The following is a 22,056-nucleotide window of genomic DNA, read 5'->3' as shown; positions in this document are numbered from 1 at the left end:
TATTGCGTACATATCATTATTTAAATACACATTATGCCTGCCTACGCTGTTCTCGGCACGTCGTCATGTCATGTAGTTTGAAATATGACTATAACGACAGCTATTCCAAATGATTTTATCATTACGCTTGTTAGTTTTGTAAAGGTGTACTGAATTCAATGGTCTATTGTAGTAGCAATTCAACCTAGTGGTCGTTTATAGGCATATTGCCACACTCAGAGTCATTTAATGATTACTTAAACTATTCCTTAGTAATGATTTTGTATTGAAAACATTTGCTAAGGCCTGGGTTAAGTAACTATTAAAAGACTTTGAGTACGGCGGTAAGTCATTATTAAGAGAGCACTTTTATTGGGTTTAATATTTACCAGATAACGCTATTGCCTTGGCATGTCATTTGTTCATACAGTGCAGTTATTACAAAATTTATGATTTCATAAACTTTCGGAGCTGACCCAGGAGGTCAATTTAAAAAAATGAGTTTCAAAAAACTGACATAAATTAACTTTACACAATATTAATAATGTGACAAACCACTAAACAAAACCACAAAATAAAATAAAATAACCACAAATCTTGCATAACAAAACATTTTAACCATAATATATCACACATCAGAATTCTGACGAGGATTCATTATAATTTATAGAAACAAGTCAAACTAGGGTAAGAGCACCAGTAGCTGGCCTTTTAGTCATAATTTGGTGATATCAAGATTTGGATTATGTATGGTTTCATAATAACGTGGGAATTCAACGATGGAATAAAATTATTTAAATCATTAATTTATTCCAGTTTATATATTAATTAACCATAATAGGGTAGATGACTAATTTGTATGTTAATGTCTGTCTTGTAGATTATTTTTTAACACACACACGTATATTTTTATTGTCTTACAGAAACAATTATTTTCAAAGATTATATATTGATTTAAAATATTTCAATTATTATCTTGTATGACAAAAAAAAAACGTGTATTTAATTCAATATTTTTTCATTCCTTACTGACGGACTATATAAATTTTTATATCCCATCATCATCCTTGTTGTAAACAATTTAAGAAAAAAATGCCGTCTTGTTTACCCGGCCGACTACTAGAGCTCTCACCCTACCCATTATCAGAAAACAGGTTTGTTATACGATATTCTAATCTATAGAACCTTCATCTTTAGAGGTTGGACGTTTCGTTTGATAAGACAACGAGTATATCGATACTTTGAGATTTTAATTAAAACAAGTTCAAAGGAACAGTTCTCGTTAGCTCACGTCAGCCACATGACATGTCTCGTGACACTATGTGAAGGTAGCTGGGGTATGATGAAATTGTTTGAGAGAATTACGTACATAAATATTAAAAAATGTAGTGAAAACAACGTTTTTATATTTACGATATAAAACTAATTGTAGTTTATGAGGTTATTAAATAATGATAATGGGTTTTTGGGTTACACCATAATGATTACTGACAAAACTATTGTTGCATACATAACATGACATATTTTTATAATAAATGAATTTAAATTTCAAAACATTAATCACTACACCTATGTATTATTCATATATTCATATTCCTTAATATTATTCAATATTTAGACCAGAGTCTAAAGAAAAACTGTGTCGTAGGTTAGTAGAACATTATGTACCTATGTTATATAATTATTTGAGAATTATCTATGAAGCAATATTAGAACACTTATATAAAAACAACAATACATTAAGTCTTATATTTCCCCAGATTACATAACTGAACTACAATTAAAAACCAATACTTATCAGTTGAAAGCAAATTAATTAGTTTTAATAATTAAAACCTTACGACTCTACAGAGTATTGTTCCCAAAACAATGCACAATGGTCAATATTCTACAGATATGTTAGTCCGGTTAAGTTTTAATTGGTTATAACTTAGTGGTCAGCCAAGGTACTGTAACTACGCTCATAGTTCATTTGGAAGCAGTGCCGGATTAACCTCGTAAGGGCAGCATTTGGTCCGCGAAAAAGGAGGCCCGCGTAGCCAAACTTAAAGATATATTTTTAAAGTATTTTCTACAAGCTTTGCTTTATTTAACTTGCAATATAATTATGTTTGTGTGTGAAGTGAAATATTGAAACTAAATGAAGCAGATAATAAATCTTCAACTGATTGAGCTGAAATTTTGTATACACGTTTAGTTTGCATGACCATAAAAATATTAAGCGTCGTAAAAGCTTGTTTTAAAAAAGGTTACAGTGTGAATTTCTTTATTGAAACGACACATAGTTCACTTGAATCCATACTTCGATCCTATATCTTCAGTGATCTATAGAATTTGCTACGGGCCCCGCGCTAGGTTAATCCGTCCCTGTATTGTAAATATATTTATGTTGATTACCTTGAAATTAGAATCACAATAGTGTTATGGTGTGGAAACCATTTTGTTTTGGGGATACGAGAATGTTGCAATGTGATAATCTTTGTATTGTGGGAATTTGATCTATAAGGTATTGTTAGACACCATTCATCATGGTTCTATGTGAGGCCTTGCTTTATACATATTAACGTTTATTAATAATATGTATATTGCATTCATAATGACTGGTATGGTATTTAATGGTTAATTTTGCTTCCTACACTACTTATGAAGACCAAAATATGAATAAAGAAGTTTAGAAATGTTTAAAACCTTTTGTAAGCTACGGCTTACAAAACGTTTTATTTTTAAAGGTTTTAAGTAGTATTACTTAGTTTTTATTTTTACTTAGAAGGAAAAGTGGTGATTGAAGTATAAATAATGTCCTCTGGGATGACATAACACATGGATAGTAAAAGAACAATAAAAAATACAACATCTCTTTAATTTCAGAAGTCGCTAATAAAATAGACATGCCTTAAAAGTGCACTCAAACGAGCGTGTGAAAAAGTTTGTATGCGTAACGTGTTAATTCGAACACAAAGGCCGCCTTGTATCAACAAATACATCGGCTAATTATGTGCCAGTTACCCGAACACCTTGTTAGTGCGATCTTATTAATTTTACTACGCAGAATTTTGTACGTAGTATCTATGTACACATAGTATTTATGACAGACTATGATATATTGAGGAGTTATTTTGCGTGGGAGAATCATGCTTTGGCAAATCATATGAATAACAGCTTTACCTCTGATTACTTTTGGGGATAATATTACAGACATATTACAGACCATGCCTTTACAATAGTTTTTTTTTTGAGGGGGGAAAATCATCCAATGACTTCTCCCGCCTTGGGCAAGGCGAGAGGGAATGTCAGACTCTTACTGACTAAAAACCACCCCGTTCCTTCTCCTGCTTTTCGACCCGGAGCTCCGGTAAACCCGCTAGGTAGTCCGCAGCTCCGGAATATTACAGACCATGCCTTTACAATAGTGTCCTGTCTCATTCATTGTCGGATGAGGCTAGGATGCTTGTTAAAATTATTGTATTAAAATTGAGGTTGAGGTAGGGTAGATTTTTGTTTTATTTAGTTTTTGTTTGTTTTTTTTTTAATGTTTGTCATGTTTTTAATGTTAATCATGGGGTGTAATTTTTTTTTTCGAAAAGAAAAATAGCTTTCCCTAATTTGGAAAAAAAATATCTAACAATAAATGAAATTGAAATTTTGAAAGACAGACCGATAGACGAACATGTATCTTGTAATATAAGAGAAACACTTCTGTCTTTTGAAAGAAAAAATCAACAAAAATTATAATGACCTCAAACAATACAAATTCTTCTACGAATTGATCTGTGAAATAATGATCTAGTACGTATTTAAAACATCATTGTGAATATTAGTTCAATTGTTTTTTTGCTCAATGTAGCCAGACGGTTACATCACAGTAATTATCTTATGTATGTGTACCTACATAATGTATATGAAGATATGTATATGAAGTGCGCAAAAACGCTTTAGACACAAGAGCATTTATTTGAGTCGAGTTTCCTTACAAACTTTCGATACTAAAATTTAGAGTGATATAATTATATTTTTTCACATAAACTTAAAATCCAGTATAACGATTCGCTTTAAGAATATTTCGAAAAGGTTTTAACTACTTATTTAAACTTTCATGTGTATTGCATATACTACCAAGTGTCATCAAAATTGGTTTAGAAATTTTGATAACATAGAACTTTCCAGTTTGTATGTAAACCCGTGACACATAGACATTCATGAGACATATCATTATGAAGGACAATAGTAATTGATTGGACGCTCTTGTATTAACAAGCATGGACCATATATATTTTTGGAGTACTGTGTTACAAAAAATCGTTGTTTGGGTGTCCTCAGTCTGTGTGGTGGTCTTGTGATGAATATAAATGATTTATTAAAATTTTATTTAGCAAGATCACATTTTAGTTCAAAGGTAGATCAAATAAATAATAAAAACAGACTTCCATAAACTGAAAAATAACTTTTATTCATTGTACTGCCTATACCTACCCACTGATAGTTTAGAAGTCGGTCCGCTTCCTTTTTGGAAAGTCTGTTAAAAAAGGATAAAAATATTACCAGTAAGCTTTAAAATATTGTTTACTAATTACCTAACTACCTAAAATTATAATTGATCTTCTTATACTTAAAGTCAAATTTGACATCCATCAGAATAGTTTTAAGCCCCTATCTATTTCTATAGACTTTAATTGTAGAAGCACCTGCGACTAACAAGAGTACTACCCATTACGACATGACCCTTTCTTAATTAATAATGATAATTAACCTAGTCTCCTACTACAGAAGGCTCAAACTCCAATAATAGTTATTATGCAAATATCTAAACTTTTGACTAAGGATATCAATTACAGAATTTCTGAAGCAAAGGAAATGTGTTTAAGAAAAACGATTAAAGACATGTGTCTGTTGGATATTATTTTTGAAGTTGGCTTTTGAAGATTTAGGTAACGCAAGATTTAATTAGTAAAAATCTTAATTTAATTTTTCGGTGTGGTAGTCAAAGTATTTCTTAGAACAATTATAGTAATTGGTTTTACATCGATTGTTAGTAATTTTCCGATTCGATTTCAAAGTCAAGTCTTTCATACCCCATCATTACGGGGCGCATCATATGATGTAGGAACGGGGTGGTTTATAGTCAGTAAGAGTCTAATACTCTCTCTCACCTCGCCTAAGACATTGGATCATTTCCCACCCTTAAAAAAAGGAGTTGTTTAAAAACATACGATATAATATAAAAGAAAAGTAAATTATAATTTACCTGAAAGGTACATACACACAAGGTTTACATATAATGTATGATAACAAAAGCACAAAACGCAATATTTAACGATCAGTAAACAGCTTTCCATGTAATTATCAATCCATATATTAAAACAAAATGACATGCGTTCCGCAATCCGCATAAAAACAACCGCAAATCACTAGCAGCCAAATAATAACAATAAAACATCAATTAATATCACTTTACTTAACATATAACAATAACAAATGAAAATACAAACCAACAGCAATCCGTAATATTACAATATCATCATTATAATGATACAAAAACTGAAGGCTACCGTCATTAACATAATTAAACTATGTAATTACTTATACCGATTAGTGTATAACAATCGATACAAAGAATCGATACAATCGGTGTTTCCAAGGCCTTAATGACAATACAAAAGTATTTCAATCGGTTACTGACGAATGATGAAACATCGGGATAATGATGGATGATAATATCTACTAATAGAAATTTTAAAACTAGGACCACACTAGTCGTTCGACAGAGCTAATTTTCTAAATAGTTCAGTGATCCCAAAAGCGTCTGTAAAATTCATAAACAAGTCTTCGGATTTGGTCCTTGGGTCGATGAAAATAGGTAAAGACGCTTAATTTTGGAGTTTGAAATGATAGTGATTGGCTATGAAAGTTAGTTTTTACTTCTAAGGGACTTCCAGCAGAATTGGCGGAATGCCTAGAATTTACTGGTAACAAATTATTAGTAAATCAAGTTTATTAAACTTAAAGACACAGGATCCTCGGCAGTTGAACTATAATCATGTGATGCACCTTTTTATGGTATAAGTAGGCGAACGAACCGATAAATTACCTGATGGTAAGCAATCGATGCCACTCATGGACACCCGAAACACCAGAGGCGTTACAAGTGCGTTGCCGGCGTTTTGGGGGTTAGTGCCGAAGCATGGCTCTCCCACACTTATCGATACTCTCTCACAAACGACAGTGTAGTCCAAGCATTAAGATAGAAGCCGGATGCGGGGAATACCGACGCAAGCGCACGAGACAATTATAGATGATGATACAGGATGATAAGTGAATAGGATTCAACTTGTTTGAAGTGTTAAAATTATTTACTTCGGGTCAACAATAATATCGCCGAGTCATGTGCGGGCGGAATTTAAAAGACTAGCTATGATTACATATTTTGTTGATGATACTTAAGTACTCTTAGCGAACTTTGTACTGGTTCAGAATTAATGACAATTAATGTTGAATAAAGGTTGTGAGAGAATTATATTTTTGCTGTTCGTATTATATTGGTATCAACTTATGCCAGCTGCTTTTGAGATACGTTCGTTGAGATAAAAAGTATCCTACCACGATGTACCCATGTCATGAGGTACATCGTGCATTTAAATATATGTGTGCACTTAAAGACCTTGAGTATAGCATAAATAATACCTAAGCCAATTGAAAACGATACTAACTACACATAGAAATAAGGTTAAGTTCTCCATATCACGTACATCATGCAGTAAATATGTGAAGAACTAAATACGAGTATTCCATAAACAATACCTTTGCCATTTGCTAAACAGTCATACTAACTCAGATGCAGTTTTAAAGTTCATCGTGATAATTATCGCGTAGAGTAAATCGTGAAGATTAAATACGAGTATAAATACAATTAGAATGCAGTTTTAAAGTTCATCGTGATAATTATTAGAATAAACTTTAACATAATGAGTATTATAAAGAACACATTAGGTTCGTAGTTTATTTATTTGTTTATTTAAAATCAAAATCGTTCATAGGCCACGGTAACCAATTAGGTGGGCCGTGCGCTTTCTTGTCGCTATCGTTGTATAAAAAAAGCCCCATGCGAAATATATTAGTTTTGCAACAAAAAGCTCTTATTTTAAAGGTAATACAATTGCATTTCGTGCGACGTACATAATCAATTATGAAAATATGTTTATCAAAAAATATTTATCAATAAATGAAAAAGTAAAGGCGCTATTGGCTCCGTTTCTTTGTTCCCAAGTGTAGTACGACAATGCAGTAATGTAAACAAAGCACTACCTACACATATGTATATTTCAAACATTTAATTTTATTTGTCACTTTTCATCGTTCCGTTATAAATTATTAATAATTCATTGTATTATTGTTTGTCTTTACATAATATTGGTTGTAGACCGATGATGTAAATGTTTGTCAATTAAGCTTATAGATAAATATGGAAGTATTGAAGCCAATGGCGCTCATTGATTTGCTTTGTAGGATTTTATTTAGTCTAGAATTGTTTGTATTGATCATAGAGTCTTGCAAAGGAATTACCTGCAATCATGATGGTGACATAGTCTCTATTGTATAAACCCCCTTATTCAAAATAAGGATAAAAACGCAGATCCACGCGAAACAATGTATTTTCTATTGTCGTCTTAACAACAACCAACAATTTTAAATCATTCATGAGGTCACTGACCCAATGTGAATCACTTAAAAAGGAAAAAAGCAAAACATTCACTTCTATGAATTGTTTGCCAATTTTTTTGAGAAGAAATAAATCAATTTTAGCCATAATACACTTCGTGACCGATCAAACTAACTTTGTGCTTTTTTCCGTTGCACCTTCTCTTTTTATTTAATCGTTCAGTAGCCGGTAGTTTCCAGTAATGCACTAGATTCTAATCCATTTAATCAATTTGATCCGTGATCAGACTTCATGCCTTTCTATTCTTCTTTTTTAAATTCGTGCCGTACCAAAAAACGTCCGTGAATTCCCAAGACGAAATTACAATAGATATTTTTAGGATATTCCGTGTGAATGTCTTGTATATAAAATTAGATTAAAATGGTGCGATAGTCGGATACGGTGTGTGAGTCAGACCTTCGATGGTAAGAGGTCTTACAATGCTGTCTGATGGTAACAACGACTTTCGAGAACATTATCTATAGATTCAGGAAATCAAGTACGTGATTGTTTTAAGCATTTGAAAAAAAACATGTTGAAATGTTTTTAGTAGGTAAGCTTTACTTGATGATATTTTTTCTTAGCTGTTTGTTTTTTGGATCATTTTACTCTAAAATAACTTTAAATTACTTATACCCTTCAATTGATCCGGAGCTGCCTAGCGAGTTACCGGGGTCCGGCCCGAAAAGCAGGAGTAGGAACAGGGTAGTTTTGGTCAGTAAGTCTGACATTCCCTCTCGCCTCGCTTAAGGCAGGCTTCTCCTGCCTTAGCAGATATTATTTTTGAAAAATTGAACACGTATCTAATATGCGGAAATCTCAATATTTTTCGTAGAATAACATACTTATAGGATCTTATAAATATTCGAATTTAAAAAAAAAATATCTTAACCCAACCATCAACATAATTAAGTACTACTTTTTATAGGTATATTCTGAAGATACATTATTATTTATTACAAATATCACAACAAACACCACAATTTCAAAACTATAATAATACCTATAGGTACATAAATACATGGCAACCAAATACCCATTTCACTACGCACGGTACCAAAAACACCATTTATTTCAGTAGATATATTTTTGACGTCACCATTTACACCAAAAGCATGACAAAAGCTTTTACTACGTTAAGATTAAACTGTTGATAACGTTAAAAACTGTTTTCCATTGTATCGTTAATGATAACTGATAAAACGTTTCGTGTCATTGTTACTAGTTAAACTAACGGTTTATTAAAGTTTTAACGTATTAAATTATGACCTATTTAGTTGTCATTTCAATATATTTTTATATCACGTTTAAATATCACTTTAGGTTTATAATGTGATTTTAAATGTTCATTTAGGTTAGTTAAGTAAACATGTAGCTACTCAGTTACAGTCTCTTTCAAATGTTGATCTCGTCCGTAGATGTAGTCCGCACAATCTCAGAAGTTAACTCTGACAGTTGCCTTGTAGTGAGAGGTAAAATGGATCGGTTGCTGTTTATGACCGATCCTAAGTATATCGAGTTGATTTTTTTTAATTTGTGATTTAATTTTTTCTTTTTATTCCTTTTTAGGTATTTTTAAGTTGTAAATAATATGTAATCATATTAATCTACTTCGAATAAATATCATATTTGTGGTTGTAATCACTGGGTTACAATGTCTCAAGAACTTCTAAAATCGCCTGAGATTGCGTAGAGTATTGACGAATCAATGACATCAAGACAAAAAGATTCTTAAAAGATCCACAATATTACTTTTACACAATATCAAAGATCGACGGTGTGTTAAATAAAAAAAAAAATATTCTTTCTTTCAATATTTCATAATACAAGTGTACAAAATCAACCAATCGTCGATGAGTTTAGTATTTAAAAACAGCATTGTTTGTTCACTGGTCCAACTCCCATTAGTTTTCAAGTCAGATAAAGTACATATAATTAAATTTTCCTCCACAGAATCTTAATCTGATTAAACATACATATCTACTTCACAGATAATAAATCACATTGAATTTTACAACCTTTTTTTCAAAAAACATCAATTGTTACCGACTGTCGTGAACTCACGACATTCCGGTCACGTTTAACGACGGACATCTACCAACTGTAGGATTATCACTTTTGGATGACAAGACAAAATGTTTTGTTTAGTTTTTGTGTGATACGGAGTTGTACAAGGCCAAGTATGTAGTTTGTTTGTATTGAGATTACCACACGCGAGAATAATGACATAATAGCTCTAGGTGGGGATTTAGGTGCGTGCTTAGTTTGGGAAGTTACCTATTTGTTGCATGAATAGTTATAGACTAAGTTGATATATTTTTGACAGGCATGTGACCAGTTAAAGAAAAATTGTGAAAACTAAATATTATAGGGGTATACTTAGTTGATCTATCGTTTTGACTTGAGTATGTGTCCTGTTAACCCAACATCGTGAAAAATACAAACTATTAGTGCGGTTGACTAATGGGAAATGATTTAGCGAACTCTGTTTATAGTCGTGTTTATTCTTGCCAGAAGAAATATTTTATTAAACAGTAGCGATTGATGGCATGAAATGAAGCTTGAAGATCGAGCTCAGTGGCACTACGAAATGAGCTTATAAACTTAATAACATAATACAATTTAAATCTTAAATATAAGCCTTTATAACATGACACATTTCAAATCTTAATTATGTTTGCCATACAACAACGAACGTGTATCCTATTAACATGAGACTAATAAAATAATTGACGAAAAGTGGATGTATTATGACAGTCTACCCCTTTCGGGGAAAACATAATGTTATGTAATACAAAGTCATTTGATTAATATTTGAGAGAGCATCGTGATAGGAATTCTATTAAGTGGTTTATTCACTTAATATCATTTTAGTATTATGTCTTGTTTTACCTCGTATCCACGAAGAAGCTTATATAGTTAATTTAGGCACTCTGTCATGAGTAAACTGATAATAATTATTTCTATACTAGCTGATCCCGACAGCCTCGCTCATGGATTACTGTTACCTGCTAATAAAAGTTCCGTCAAAATCAGTCCAGTTATTTCCGAGATAAGGCGGAACAGAATTGACAGACAAAAATTGTAAAAAAATAGTATGTATTTCCAAATTAAGTTGTAAAAAGCGGATATTTTAGTAGTACAAACATTACACATTAATTACTCTAGTTAATTGAGTATGTTTTACTGGTAACTGTACAAGTAATTATGAAATTAAATCGATTTAAACAAGCTTTTGTGGGATACAGGTTAAATTAATAAAACTACAGTAGAACTCCAATTATCCGAACTCCGAATATCCGAATCGCCGATTATCCGAATCACAAAAATTGCCCAAAAAAGTTTAAGTGCGCTATTATTCTGCTAGCCAGTGTTTGCGCGTCAAGTCTTGACTTGACTTGTCTTAACTTGCCGTTGTGCCTACACTGACTTCCCCCCGCAATTTAATTCAATAAAAAAATAGTGCAATATCAAAACATAGCTTTTATTCTCTTCAATGGCATTTTTTTTTTAAAATCCGATTATCCGAATATTTGATTATCCGAATGGGTCCCGGTCCCCATTAATTCGGATAATTGGAGTTCTACTGTATATTATGTTTGTTTAGTAAACACAAATAATTTCGACACCAGCAATTTATACTACACTAACTCGAAATTTGGAAAAAACTTTTTTATGCCAAGTTGCTTAAAATGTGTGTTTACATACGTCATAAAAAAATTGAGAAGAAATATGCAAAAATAAGAAAGTTACAAATCTTATAAAACGCTAAGTAAAGGTACTTTTTGAAATCACTCGATTTATATTACGCCAACTATTATTAGCGGAGTGTGCGCGCGGATCACTTTAGTCAAAGTCTGTGCAACACTGCACTAACTCATAGTTAGCGTAGTTTAGTGCGTGCGTGTGTATACTTGTTCGTTTGTAAAATGAACGACTTAGCGACTTTTACATAGTAAATACTTATGTGTTAACGTATTAATTAGTTTATTAATGGTACGTTGACTATTCTTTTTGTAAGTAAGTACATGTTCTTTATAAAATATTGAAATATGCATCAGATGATTGATCATCCACTACGACGTCCCGTACTACACTACGCTAACGTTAGTTAGACGTGTATAAGATGTAACATTTTTTTGATGAATTACGTTTATATACGGCTAACTTGCGCTAAATCAAAAAATATAAATAATTAAGGAAATATAAATATGAGATATTACAATGAATAAATTAAATATTAAGTATACCAAATTCCAAAAAAGTATCTTAATTAATGTAAAAGTTATCACGTTTTTTCCTTTAAACGCCTCTACTGTAAAGTACGCTTTTTGAGTTAGCGCAGTATAAATTGCTGGTGTCGATTTAGCCTTTATGCGTATTTCGTCAGTGCAAACAATTGGTGCATATTTGTTAATTTAAAATCTACTGATTACCTATTTACATAGCAGTATTAATATAATATTTAGAATGGAATTAACATAATATTATTTAATTAAGATATTTGATTTCAATTTAATGTATAACAAACTAGACCATCTACAAACATTTAAACTAAAAAGTTTCTAAAAAAAACTTCGCACTACAACCAACAGAAACAAAAAAAAAACTCACTACTGTATTGCCTTCAAAAAAAAAAAACTTGGAACCAGTCCCAATCACTATATTTATTTAATCAAAACATTACCACTTCCTAATGACATATTAATTACAATTAAAACAGCATTAACGACAGTTTTAAGCCAAGGTCGGTACTACTGTGGGTACTAGGATACCAGATTGACAAGGAGCTATTTTTATAGGAGGTTGTTCTAATTTAATAGAACGTCACAGTACCTCGACAGTAGTAGACAGTGTATACTCGTACAATGAAACATGTACATTTCTCTCGCTATGTTATGAATCCCTTGTCCAACTATCTGGCTAAGAAACTAGATGTCTTGCTATAATAATACTTAGTCTGCCTCATTGGCCAAGTAGTTACTAGTGCGACTGCCGGACAAGGGGTCTCGGGTTCATTTCCCGGGTCGGGCAAAGTATTACTGGCCTTTTTTCGGGAATTCGAAAAAAATTCTCAGTGGTAGCATGGAGTCTGGAATTGTGCCCAAAATAATGGCAATAGACTCACCACCTGTATAACGGCATTGAGCCGTAATGTGCACCTCTGCCTACCCCTTCGGGGATAACGGTGACGTTGCGAATAATACTTAGAACAAACGTATTGAATAGAAACCGAAAAAAACCCAAACTGCTTTGCCTAAATCGGAAACCATTGGCAGTCGACTTGCAACCATGTTACAAAAGAGACAGTCTAAACGAAGGTTATTTATTATTACACCGATGGTAGATTGGAAACCATGATTAGCAGCCAAGTACAAAGGCCCGGCAACAGCTATAATTACATAGTTTACTTAATGCAAATAGTAGAATACTTCGAACTATTAATAGTTACGTACAAAGCATTAATAATTGATTGTTGTCACGTGACTGGTTCAATGAATAAACATTCGATTGTTTCTCGCAAGTGACAAAAAATAGGACAAGTGATATTATAATTATGTATGTCGTTTAAACGTAATGATTGATGTATGTGAGTGAATGCTAAGGACGAAATTGTATTTATAAAAAACATAGAATACTTTTTTTTGAATGGGCATAAATCATTTAATGACTTCTTCCGTTTTGGACGAGGCGGGAGGGAGTGTCAGACACTTACTGACTAGAAGCCACCTCGTTCCTACTCCTGCTTTTTTAGCTGGAGCCCCGGTAAATCCGCTAGGTAACTATGCACTGCTGAGAAAAGGCCTCTCACTTTCTCTCCTGTAACTTATTCAAAGTTTTCAAAACTGAAACATAACAATAATATTATATTAAACAAATGTAGTTTTTACATACCAGGTATTCGATTTAATAATTAAAAGCCGAGCACAGTTCTTAAAAAAATAAAATTTAACTTTAAAATAACAATCCGAAGATTCATCTTGCATATACTTCGCTCAACAAAACCGTATGGCCAATAAAAGCATCGAAGCTACATGTCAGTGACGATGGAGGAATTCGGTAATAAACAAGGCAGTCAAACAAAGGAAGGGTAGCATAGGGTGTGTTCACTCGTATCGTGCATCGAATGTGTAAAACGCGTAGACGCTACCGATTGTATAAAATTGGTAGTAAAAATAGAGATGATGACGGGGCGTGAAAACTGAAAATCTATTTAGTCCATCAGTTAGGTAATGAAAAAAATAGTAGACACATATTTTTTATTTCGTAATTTATAAGATATCAATACTTAGATAAAATTTGAATCAATGTTTAGGAGTGGCAGCAAATACGTTATTTGTACGTATAAAACGCACGTAAACTTGACGTTTTACGCTAAGTTATTTCGGTATATGTTTGTTGTAAGACAAAAAAAAAAATACGTGTCCAAATTTTTTTAATAATCTACAAGACAGATTTTAGTCTTCGACCCTATTGTATAGAAAATTCAACTAGTAAACGCATTTTTTTTAACATGTACCATTTTGTAGTAGGTATGTATAACATTTTTTCACAGCAGCTGTCAAAATACACACTAGGAATCTCTCTATTGGACAAACAATGGACCTTACGCTATTTTACCACCTTTTTTTTGTTTACGGGGAAACCTTCAAAAGGCGACTAGCTTTTTGAGGATAAAAGACTAGGGAGTGTGAGATTATTACCTCACTAAAACCACTCCGGTAGCCAACAAATGCACCGGTAAGTGGATCCGAGTTCTCTATTTTACCACTTGATGAGCACAAAAACGATACCCAACATTAGATGATTAGTTCTCAGAATTCGGTTCACAGGTCTGGTCAAAATAACGACTTGAATTCGGCGCATTTTCCTCAAAATCATCGTTATACCAAACATTCGTAAATTATTCACGAAATTAGCAAAAAACTGACGCGACTGCCTCGTTGGTCGGTTCAATTCCTCGGTCGGGCAAAGTAGTGCTGGGCTTTTTTCGGTTTTCCGAAAATTTCTTAGTAGTAGCACGGAGTCTGGAATTGTGCCCAATATATAGTAACAGGCTATTACATGGGACTTACATGGTGAAAAGTGGGTGTAAATTGGAATTACGTACCGTAATGTGCAGGTGCACCTCCACACCACCTTTTCGAAGACAAAAAGCGTGACGTTGTGTGTTGTGGGTTTACCAAAAAAATAAACACGGCACGTGCTATAAATCCATCAAGCCAGACATGTCGTACGATCACCATCACCTTGGCGAAACAAAACATTGTTATCTGTTATCTAAACAGTTTCACCAGATCGAATTTATGGCCTAATATGAGATAAATAGAGCACAATGACTGATAATGTGCTTAATATGTATCTTGATTTTAAATTAACGCCGCAAGCATAAGTGTTTTCCTAGAAGAAATTAGTTATCATAATAAGTGTTTATGCTTTTTTTATGAGGGGGAAAATCATTCAATGGCTTCTCCTGCCTTTGATGAGGCGAGAGGGAGTGGCAGGCTTACTGACTAAAAACCACCCCGTTTAATACTAAAGTAATAATATATACCTTTAATAATACTGCAGGACCGCCCGGAGGATTCAGTAGAACATACAATGGCGGTGTGCCCTGCGTGGGCTGAGCACCGTCAAGTCCTCAGGGATGTGGTCACGGCGACCTCTCGCGCCCGGCACTGGTTCAAGCCATGGTGCGGAGCGAGATCGGGGTGCGTAGGGAACAAACCTCCTCACGCCCCAGCCGTCGCGAGAGACACTCTGGGCGTCGGGGATCGCGGGACGATCTCCGGCCACCGTAAGTGCGGGCCTGTGGACGGCGAGCAAGGGTAACTCATCGTCCCGAATAAACCAGAATTGCATCGCGTTCCGCGCGCGCCTCAAAGAGCCATCAGACCAACAGATGGGGCCCAGTAGGGCTGATGCCTGAGCCGGAGCTGCGGACTACCTAGCGGGTTTACCGGGGCTCCGGCTCGAAAAGCAGGAGAAGGAACGGTGTGGTTTTTAGTCAGTAAGAGTCTGACACTCGCTCTCGCCTTGCCCAAGGCGGGAGAAATCATTGTGATTTTCCCCCTCAAAAAAATAAATAAAAATAAAATACAATTCAAGGATTCAAGACAGTTATTCACGTCCCTGGGACACGCCAAGCTTTAGTGTTCCGGTGTGTTCATGGTAATATCTCCTAAAGATCCTGGCTTGTCCCAAAAAAGAATTATCATAGTTGACAAATTCGTCTTTATAACCTGCAAAATTCGTCGAAACAGCTCCTGTACTATTGTGTGTAAATTCAACATAGCAAATGGTCTCTTTATTCTAAGTTATTATAAATGACGAATTAAGATCATAGCACACTTAACGATCACCGCTCTAATGTCGTATAATGATAATAATATATTTCATACCGTCAATACAAAAAATCTGATGGTGGGTCGCCAACGCACACGGCACGGCACACGGCACGCTTCCAGCGAGTGGGCCAAGTGCTTACTGCCGCAAGCGAGCCGGGCGAACTGCCCGCTAGGCGCAAGTGAAACATCGTCGCATCGCGTGCTTGCAGCTTGCAGTCGGCGCGCCGTAAGCACGCTGGCAACTAGTGGTAACCACAATTCGAAACCGCGCCGTTCCGGAGCTGTGTTTATTATATGAGTTTTGACCTTTAGTCACAATAAAGTACAAACAGCAAAACAATTGTTATCTTTAAATCAAATCGTATGTAGCATTTTAATGGCTTTACCTGTAGGACAATAGCAAATTCAGGATGAGTGTCCAAAAACGCATGCATGATGAAATCATTGTTACCATTAGGTACGTGATTAGACAGTTAGGTCATCTTTGATAACAACGAAGCTTACGTGTTTGTTTGTTCGCTCGTCTGTTTGTTTGGCTTTCAAGATAAACCTCTGGAATTACAAGTCATGTTTTAATTCTTTTTTGTGGATGATTCTAGCTTGTGATGTGTTTAATAGTTGTTACAGTTAAATAGTTAGAAGTTTAAAAATTTGACCAAGGATAAAAAAGATTTAGGTGCAGTCTTCATTCGGTTGTGGTTGGTTGAGAAGAATTTTCATTGGTTTTTTACCTTTTTTAATTTTCATTAGCCTTTTGCAAACCTTATCCAAAATAATTTAAAATGTTTACGAAATACCGTAATATTGCATTAAAAAAATTACGGTTTTCTCACGTAAATAAATGAAGAAAAGCTCTACCAGTTTCGAGTCACCAAGAGCAGCGTGCGCAGACGCGGCGACGTCATGCATTCTACTCAGTAGACTGTACTCGATGACTATCTATTCTATTAATTTACGTGAGTAAACCGTGATTTTTTGTTAATTTAGTATATCTATCTATCTCACGATAGTTAGTATAAAAAAAAAACACAATATTGCATCATTTTCAGACGTAGCACTTAGACCTTAGTAAACCACATGTGTATTTGTATTATCAACGTCTAAAAAACTAATTGTTTCGATGTAACATCATCTCGTTACTTCATTAGAAGTCAAAATATGTTCGGTGTGATCTAATTGTGTCTAGACAAATAGCTAATCCAGCCATTTACATATTTTTAAGTATGTGTATTAAAATTAAACAATCTATATTCTATACATATAATAAAATCGTAGAAAAGTGCTGTCTGTACATTGAAAATAAAAATAAAAAAAATAGCAGGGGTTATTGTTATGTCGATGTCGAACCCAAAAATGTAATTAACTTTTTTTTTGTCTGTTTGTCTGTTTGTCTGTTTGTCTGTTTGTCTGTTCGTCTGTGCGCGCTAATCTCAGAAACGGCTGATCCGAGTTGGATGCGGTTTTCACGAATATATTGTGGGATGCTTAAATTTACATTTAGTGTTTGTTTCATGTCAATCGGTTCATAAATAAAAAAGTTATGTCAAATTAAATAATCACGTCGAACATTCTATGCTTATACCATTAATCTCCGCAACTATTTGACGGATTTGGTTGAAATTTGGTACAGATATAGTTTAGAACCTTAGAAAGGACATAGATATATTTTTATTTCAAAAATCAAAAAATAAATCTATACATATAATAAAATCGTAGAAAAGTGCTGTCTGTACATCTTCTATACATATAATAAAATCGTAGAAAAGTGCTGTCTGTACATTGAAAATAAAAATAAAAAAAATAGCCGGGGTTATTGTTATGTCGATGTCGAACCCAAAAATGTAATTAACTTTTTTTTGTCTGTTTGTCTGTTTATCTGTTTGTCTGTTTGTCTGTTTGTCTATGCGCGCTAATCTCAGAAACGGCTGATCCGAGTTGGATGCGGTTTTCACGAATATATTGTGGTATATTGTGGTATGCTTCAATTTACATTTAGTGTTTGTTTCATGTCAATCGGTTCATAAATAAAAAAGTTATGTCAAATTAAAGAATCACGTCGAACACTATTCTATGCTTATACCAATAATCTCCGCAACTATTTGATGGATTTGGTTGAAATTTGGTACAGATATAGTTTAGAACCTTAGAAAGGACATAGGATTTTTATTTCAAAAATCAAAAAATAAAAAATTAATTTATTCCGGACATACAGCGCATGTTCAATTCCGTACTATAAGTACGAAATTGAACAATAGTGGTTCTGCTGTTTCGTATATTCTAAATTGGTTTCGTTGTATTTGTCAATTAATAATTTTATTAGTTGGGTTTTCCTGGTTTTCTGGTTAAACTATTTAACGTAGGTTTAGTTTGATATCGATTATTAGTAGTTACTGTAGTTAGTTTGTTTAATAAAATTGTAAGTCTAATTTATAAATTAATTAGATTAGATTTCGTCGTTTCTTTTAAATTATTTAGTTTAAGCTTGGTTATTATAGCATAGAGGATAGGTTGTAATATAATTTCTTTTTTAATTGTTATAAATTCGTAATTCGTAGCTTTCTTTAGTTTTAAGTTAGTTTTCATCTTAAGTTCGGAAAGATTATAATATTTCTTTAGTTTAAGTCCGTTTTTAAACTATTTTTTCAATGCCCTAAGTGAGTATACATCTATTAAATTCAAATGCAGAGCTCATTATGTTGATTTTTGACGAGTTCCCTGGAAGTTCTTCCACATCTCATTTTTGAAGAGATCCCGCGAGATCGGGAACTATGTGGTTAAAACCAAAAATTTGCCGGAAGTCACTATTCCACGCGAACGAAGTCGCGGGCAAAAGCTAGTCAGATAATAATAATCCAGCTACATACGTCGCTATTGATTTAGACTCCTTCTGTTCATGTTCATATATTTGCCTATTAACATACACAATCATCTATTGTAAATATCATGACATAATGCTCAAATAATATCAATGATTTACTCATATAAATAGAAAAAAAATATAGAGACGACATTGAATAATAACTACAATAAAATAAATACCTAATCATGTTTAACCACATTGTTTGTTTTTCTGTTTGGGTGGGGTATAAGATTAAGAACTTCTCAGTGCGTTTTCATACGGTTATCGTGTCAAAATAGCTGATCACAAATAACTAAGGACATCTTAACCTGGACGACCAGGAGCTGCGGAAAAGCATGAGTAGGAACAGGATGGTTTTTAGTTAGTAAGAGTCTGACCCTCTCTCTCGCCTCGCCTAAGACGGGAGAAGTCATTGGATGATTTTCCCCCTCAAAAAACCTTATAACAATTTTATTTATAATAAAAAATTTATGAGTCTAAAATTGCCATTCCACTTCGAGCAAGCCTGGTGATTAATGCTTATTTCTTCTGCGATATGTAGTTTTCTTTTTGAAGAGGTTTTTTCTCAACAGTGGGATAGTTACAGGCTAATAAATGACAGTTAGGTCACAGGTCTACTAAGTAGAGACCATCGTTAGACGATGTTCGCATGCAGTCGGCGCGTGTGATCAAAAGGAAAAACGCCCGGTGGATACACAGTTTTCCACAGGATTTTATTTAAATAGTGTAATACAGTACACTTTGCCGATAATACCTATGGAAAATTTAATCTTATAATAACTTTAATTCAGTTGATTACGTACCACGTGCTCAGCTGTTGAGCTTACAATTAGGTCTTGGACACACAGTATCTAACTACTGCACATTTGTCCACAGATTTGTTTATGTTTTGCTAAACCAACATACACATTGAAATAGATGTTCCTTGTATAGTTTAAAAACATAAGCTATGTTTATTATCGTATGTTGTCGCCTTGTCATGGACGTCTGAACGGATACAACGAATATATTATTGTTTTTTTTTTTTTATATAACATATGTTACGATTTTTGCTATAACAATCTTAATTAGAATTCAAAGCGACGTTTCTCGATACATATTTTAATGAAATCAGAATTAATAATTCGGATTTAAAGGATAGTGATTTCAAAATTTTAGGTGACAAAAGTCTATATTACCTGGTCTATTAATTTTATTGGAATAGATATCTAAAATGTTAACGAAACTCAAAAATAGATGGACCAGTTTAAATATTTTTTAAGTAAAAATCGGTTGAAATTGAATACTTTTTAAGAATAACAATTTATTTTTCACAACCGCTTAAACAAACAACTATATTCTTCAATAGATTTTCAATTTTATCCCTATACTATAACGTACAATTTTCATTGGAGCCCTTACCCTAGATACGTAAGTACAAAAACACCATGAACTTTTCAGTTGAACTTGTCATCGTGACAAGATAATCGAGCATCATGGAAACTCGATCAATTAATCGAAATCTAATTTATAATCGTCCTGTTGACTTATACCTTGATCTTTGTACCATTTCATGTCTCAATTAGACGAGTAATTTATTGCGTATTGTTTTACAACGAGATTAAACCAATAAATCATTTATCTCATGTTTGTAAGGAAATAGACGTGTTGTACAATTAAGTTAATAGTTAGTATATAGTTTAGTTATTGTAAAACTTAGAAGTTTCCTTTAAATTCCTTTCGATTACATGTAACATGGGGATTGTAATCCTTTGGTCAGGGCCAAAGGATTGTCAGACTGGGTGATCTCACCCACACCTATTTTGCTAGGTTACGTTTTACGATAATGGTAATTTCACCCAGTCTTACAATTCTCAATAGTCAGAAACTCAAATTCATGCAAAACAAGAGTCAAGAAAGGATATTTGTTTTAACAAATTCATAAAAATAACTTTTAAGTATAGTGAATCGTAATATTTTTCCTATTAAACGTAGGATTCATTACTAGCATCAGCAATTATTACTGCACCGAAAAATAAATTCTGATTACCTTTTAGCCTTTCGAAAAGAAATATTATTTTTTACAAGCATTTTACTGTTCAATTATTGGGTAAAAACTTCGCCGAAATTCGATAGTCTTTAGGGAAAGCGATATAATTTTATGAAAACCTCATATCCATTTAAATGTATTTCTGTTGTTTCAGAACACAAGATGTACAGAGAAAGTATGTCAATCGAGTATAATGAGTATCCCCGGCAGAGAAGAGAACGTGCGCACTCCAGAAGAAGTTTATAAAGAAGCAAAAGTTTTTCTCAGCCAATACTACGCTTCTATTCGTAGGTAAGCTATGTACTATTTAAATATCTAGTATTTTTTTTAAATTGCCATAATGTGCACCTCTGCTTACCCTTTCGGGGATTAAAGGCGTGACGATATGTATGTATTTTTTTAAAAGTAAGAGTCTGATTCTCCCTCTCGCCTCGCTCAAGACAGGAGAAGTCATCGGATAACTTTCCCCCTTAAAAAAGGAGCCTAAAACTCTGCTATGTTTTATGGATTTCAAGTGATTTTGTGGCTTTCCTTATTTATATTACGTAGATAAGTTATTATGCATAGAACACTATTAATATTTTACCTATATCTAATAAATTACGCTACACCAAAGAAAAATAGATAATTAAATATTCAACAAAAAGATGCAACGCAAAATACGTATATAAACAAAGTTTCGACTATGACCTTAATAATAAAATATTAGGTACCAAATAGATACCTGTTCAAGTAACTTTTCCTGTTATAAAAATATTTGCGTCTAGTATTTATTATTAAATCTTGTCTTGACCTTCCCAACTTATATAATTAATAACTAGCTGTTGTTGTTCGCGTAGAATACTGACTTCTGACCTGCCGATAATATACCTGCCAAGTTCTGTCAAAATCAGTCCAGCCATTTCAGAGATTAGCCAGAAAAAGCATATAGACAATCAAAGAGACAGACAAAAAATGTAAAACATATTGTTTTGGTGTATGTATCGTATTAATGTAGTAGGTATATAAGTAAAGTGGTTATTTCAATATGACAAACAGACAGTCCAATTTAATTTATTATTGTAGATGTAGATGTAGAATGTAGACTGCTAAAGTATCTTCAAGTGTTATTAGGTACATTAAAATGATTATACTTCTTCTCTACTTA

The 22,056-nt window shown here is 33.3% G+C and overlaps 1 protein-coding gene across 1 annotated transcript in view; it reads left to right on the top strand.

Annotated features, from left to right (window-relative positions):
• The window catches only part of LOC118266978 (nitric oxide synthase), a 47,740-nt gene that overhangs the window by 6,835 nt on the left and 18,849 nt on the right, over window positions 1–22,056 (top strand). Inside the window, exon 2 of the mRNA XM_035580671.2 lies at window positions 21,064–21,200. Within this exon, the coding sequence (XP_035436564.2) occupies window positions 21,064–21,200 (137 nt within the window). The remainder of the gene's footprint in view (window positions 1–21,063; window positions 21,201–22,056) is intronic.

This window comes from Spodoptera frugiperda, chromosome 23 (assembly GCF_023101765.2).
Source record: "Spodoptera frugiperda isolate SF20-4 chromosome 23, AGI-APGP_CSIRO_Sfru_2.0, whole genome shotgun sequence".
Lineage (NCBI taxonomy): Eukaryota > Metazoa > Arthropoda > Insecta > Lepidoptera > Noctuidae > Spodoptera > Spodoptera frugiperda.
The sequence above is the reverse complement of the archived record's forward strand: the minus strand, read 5'-3'. Positions and strand labels throughout refer to the sequence as shown.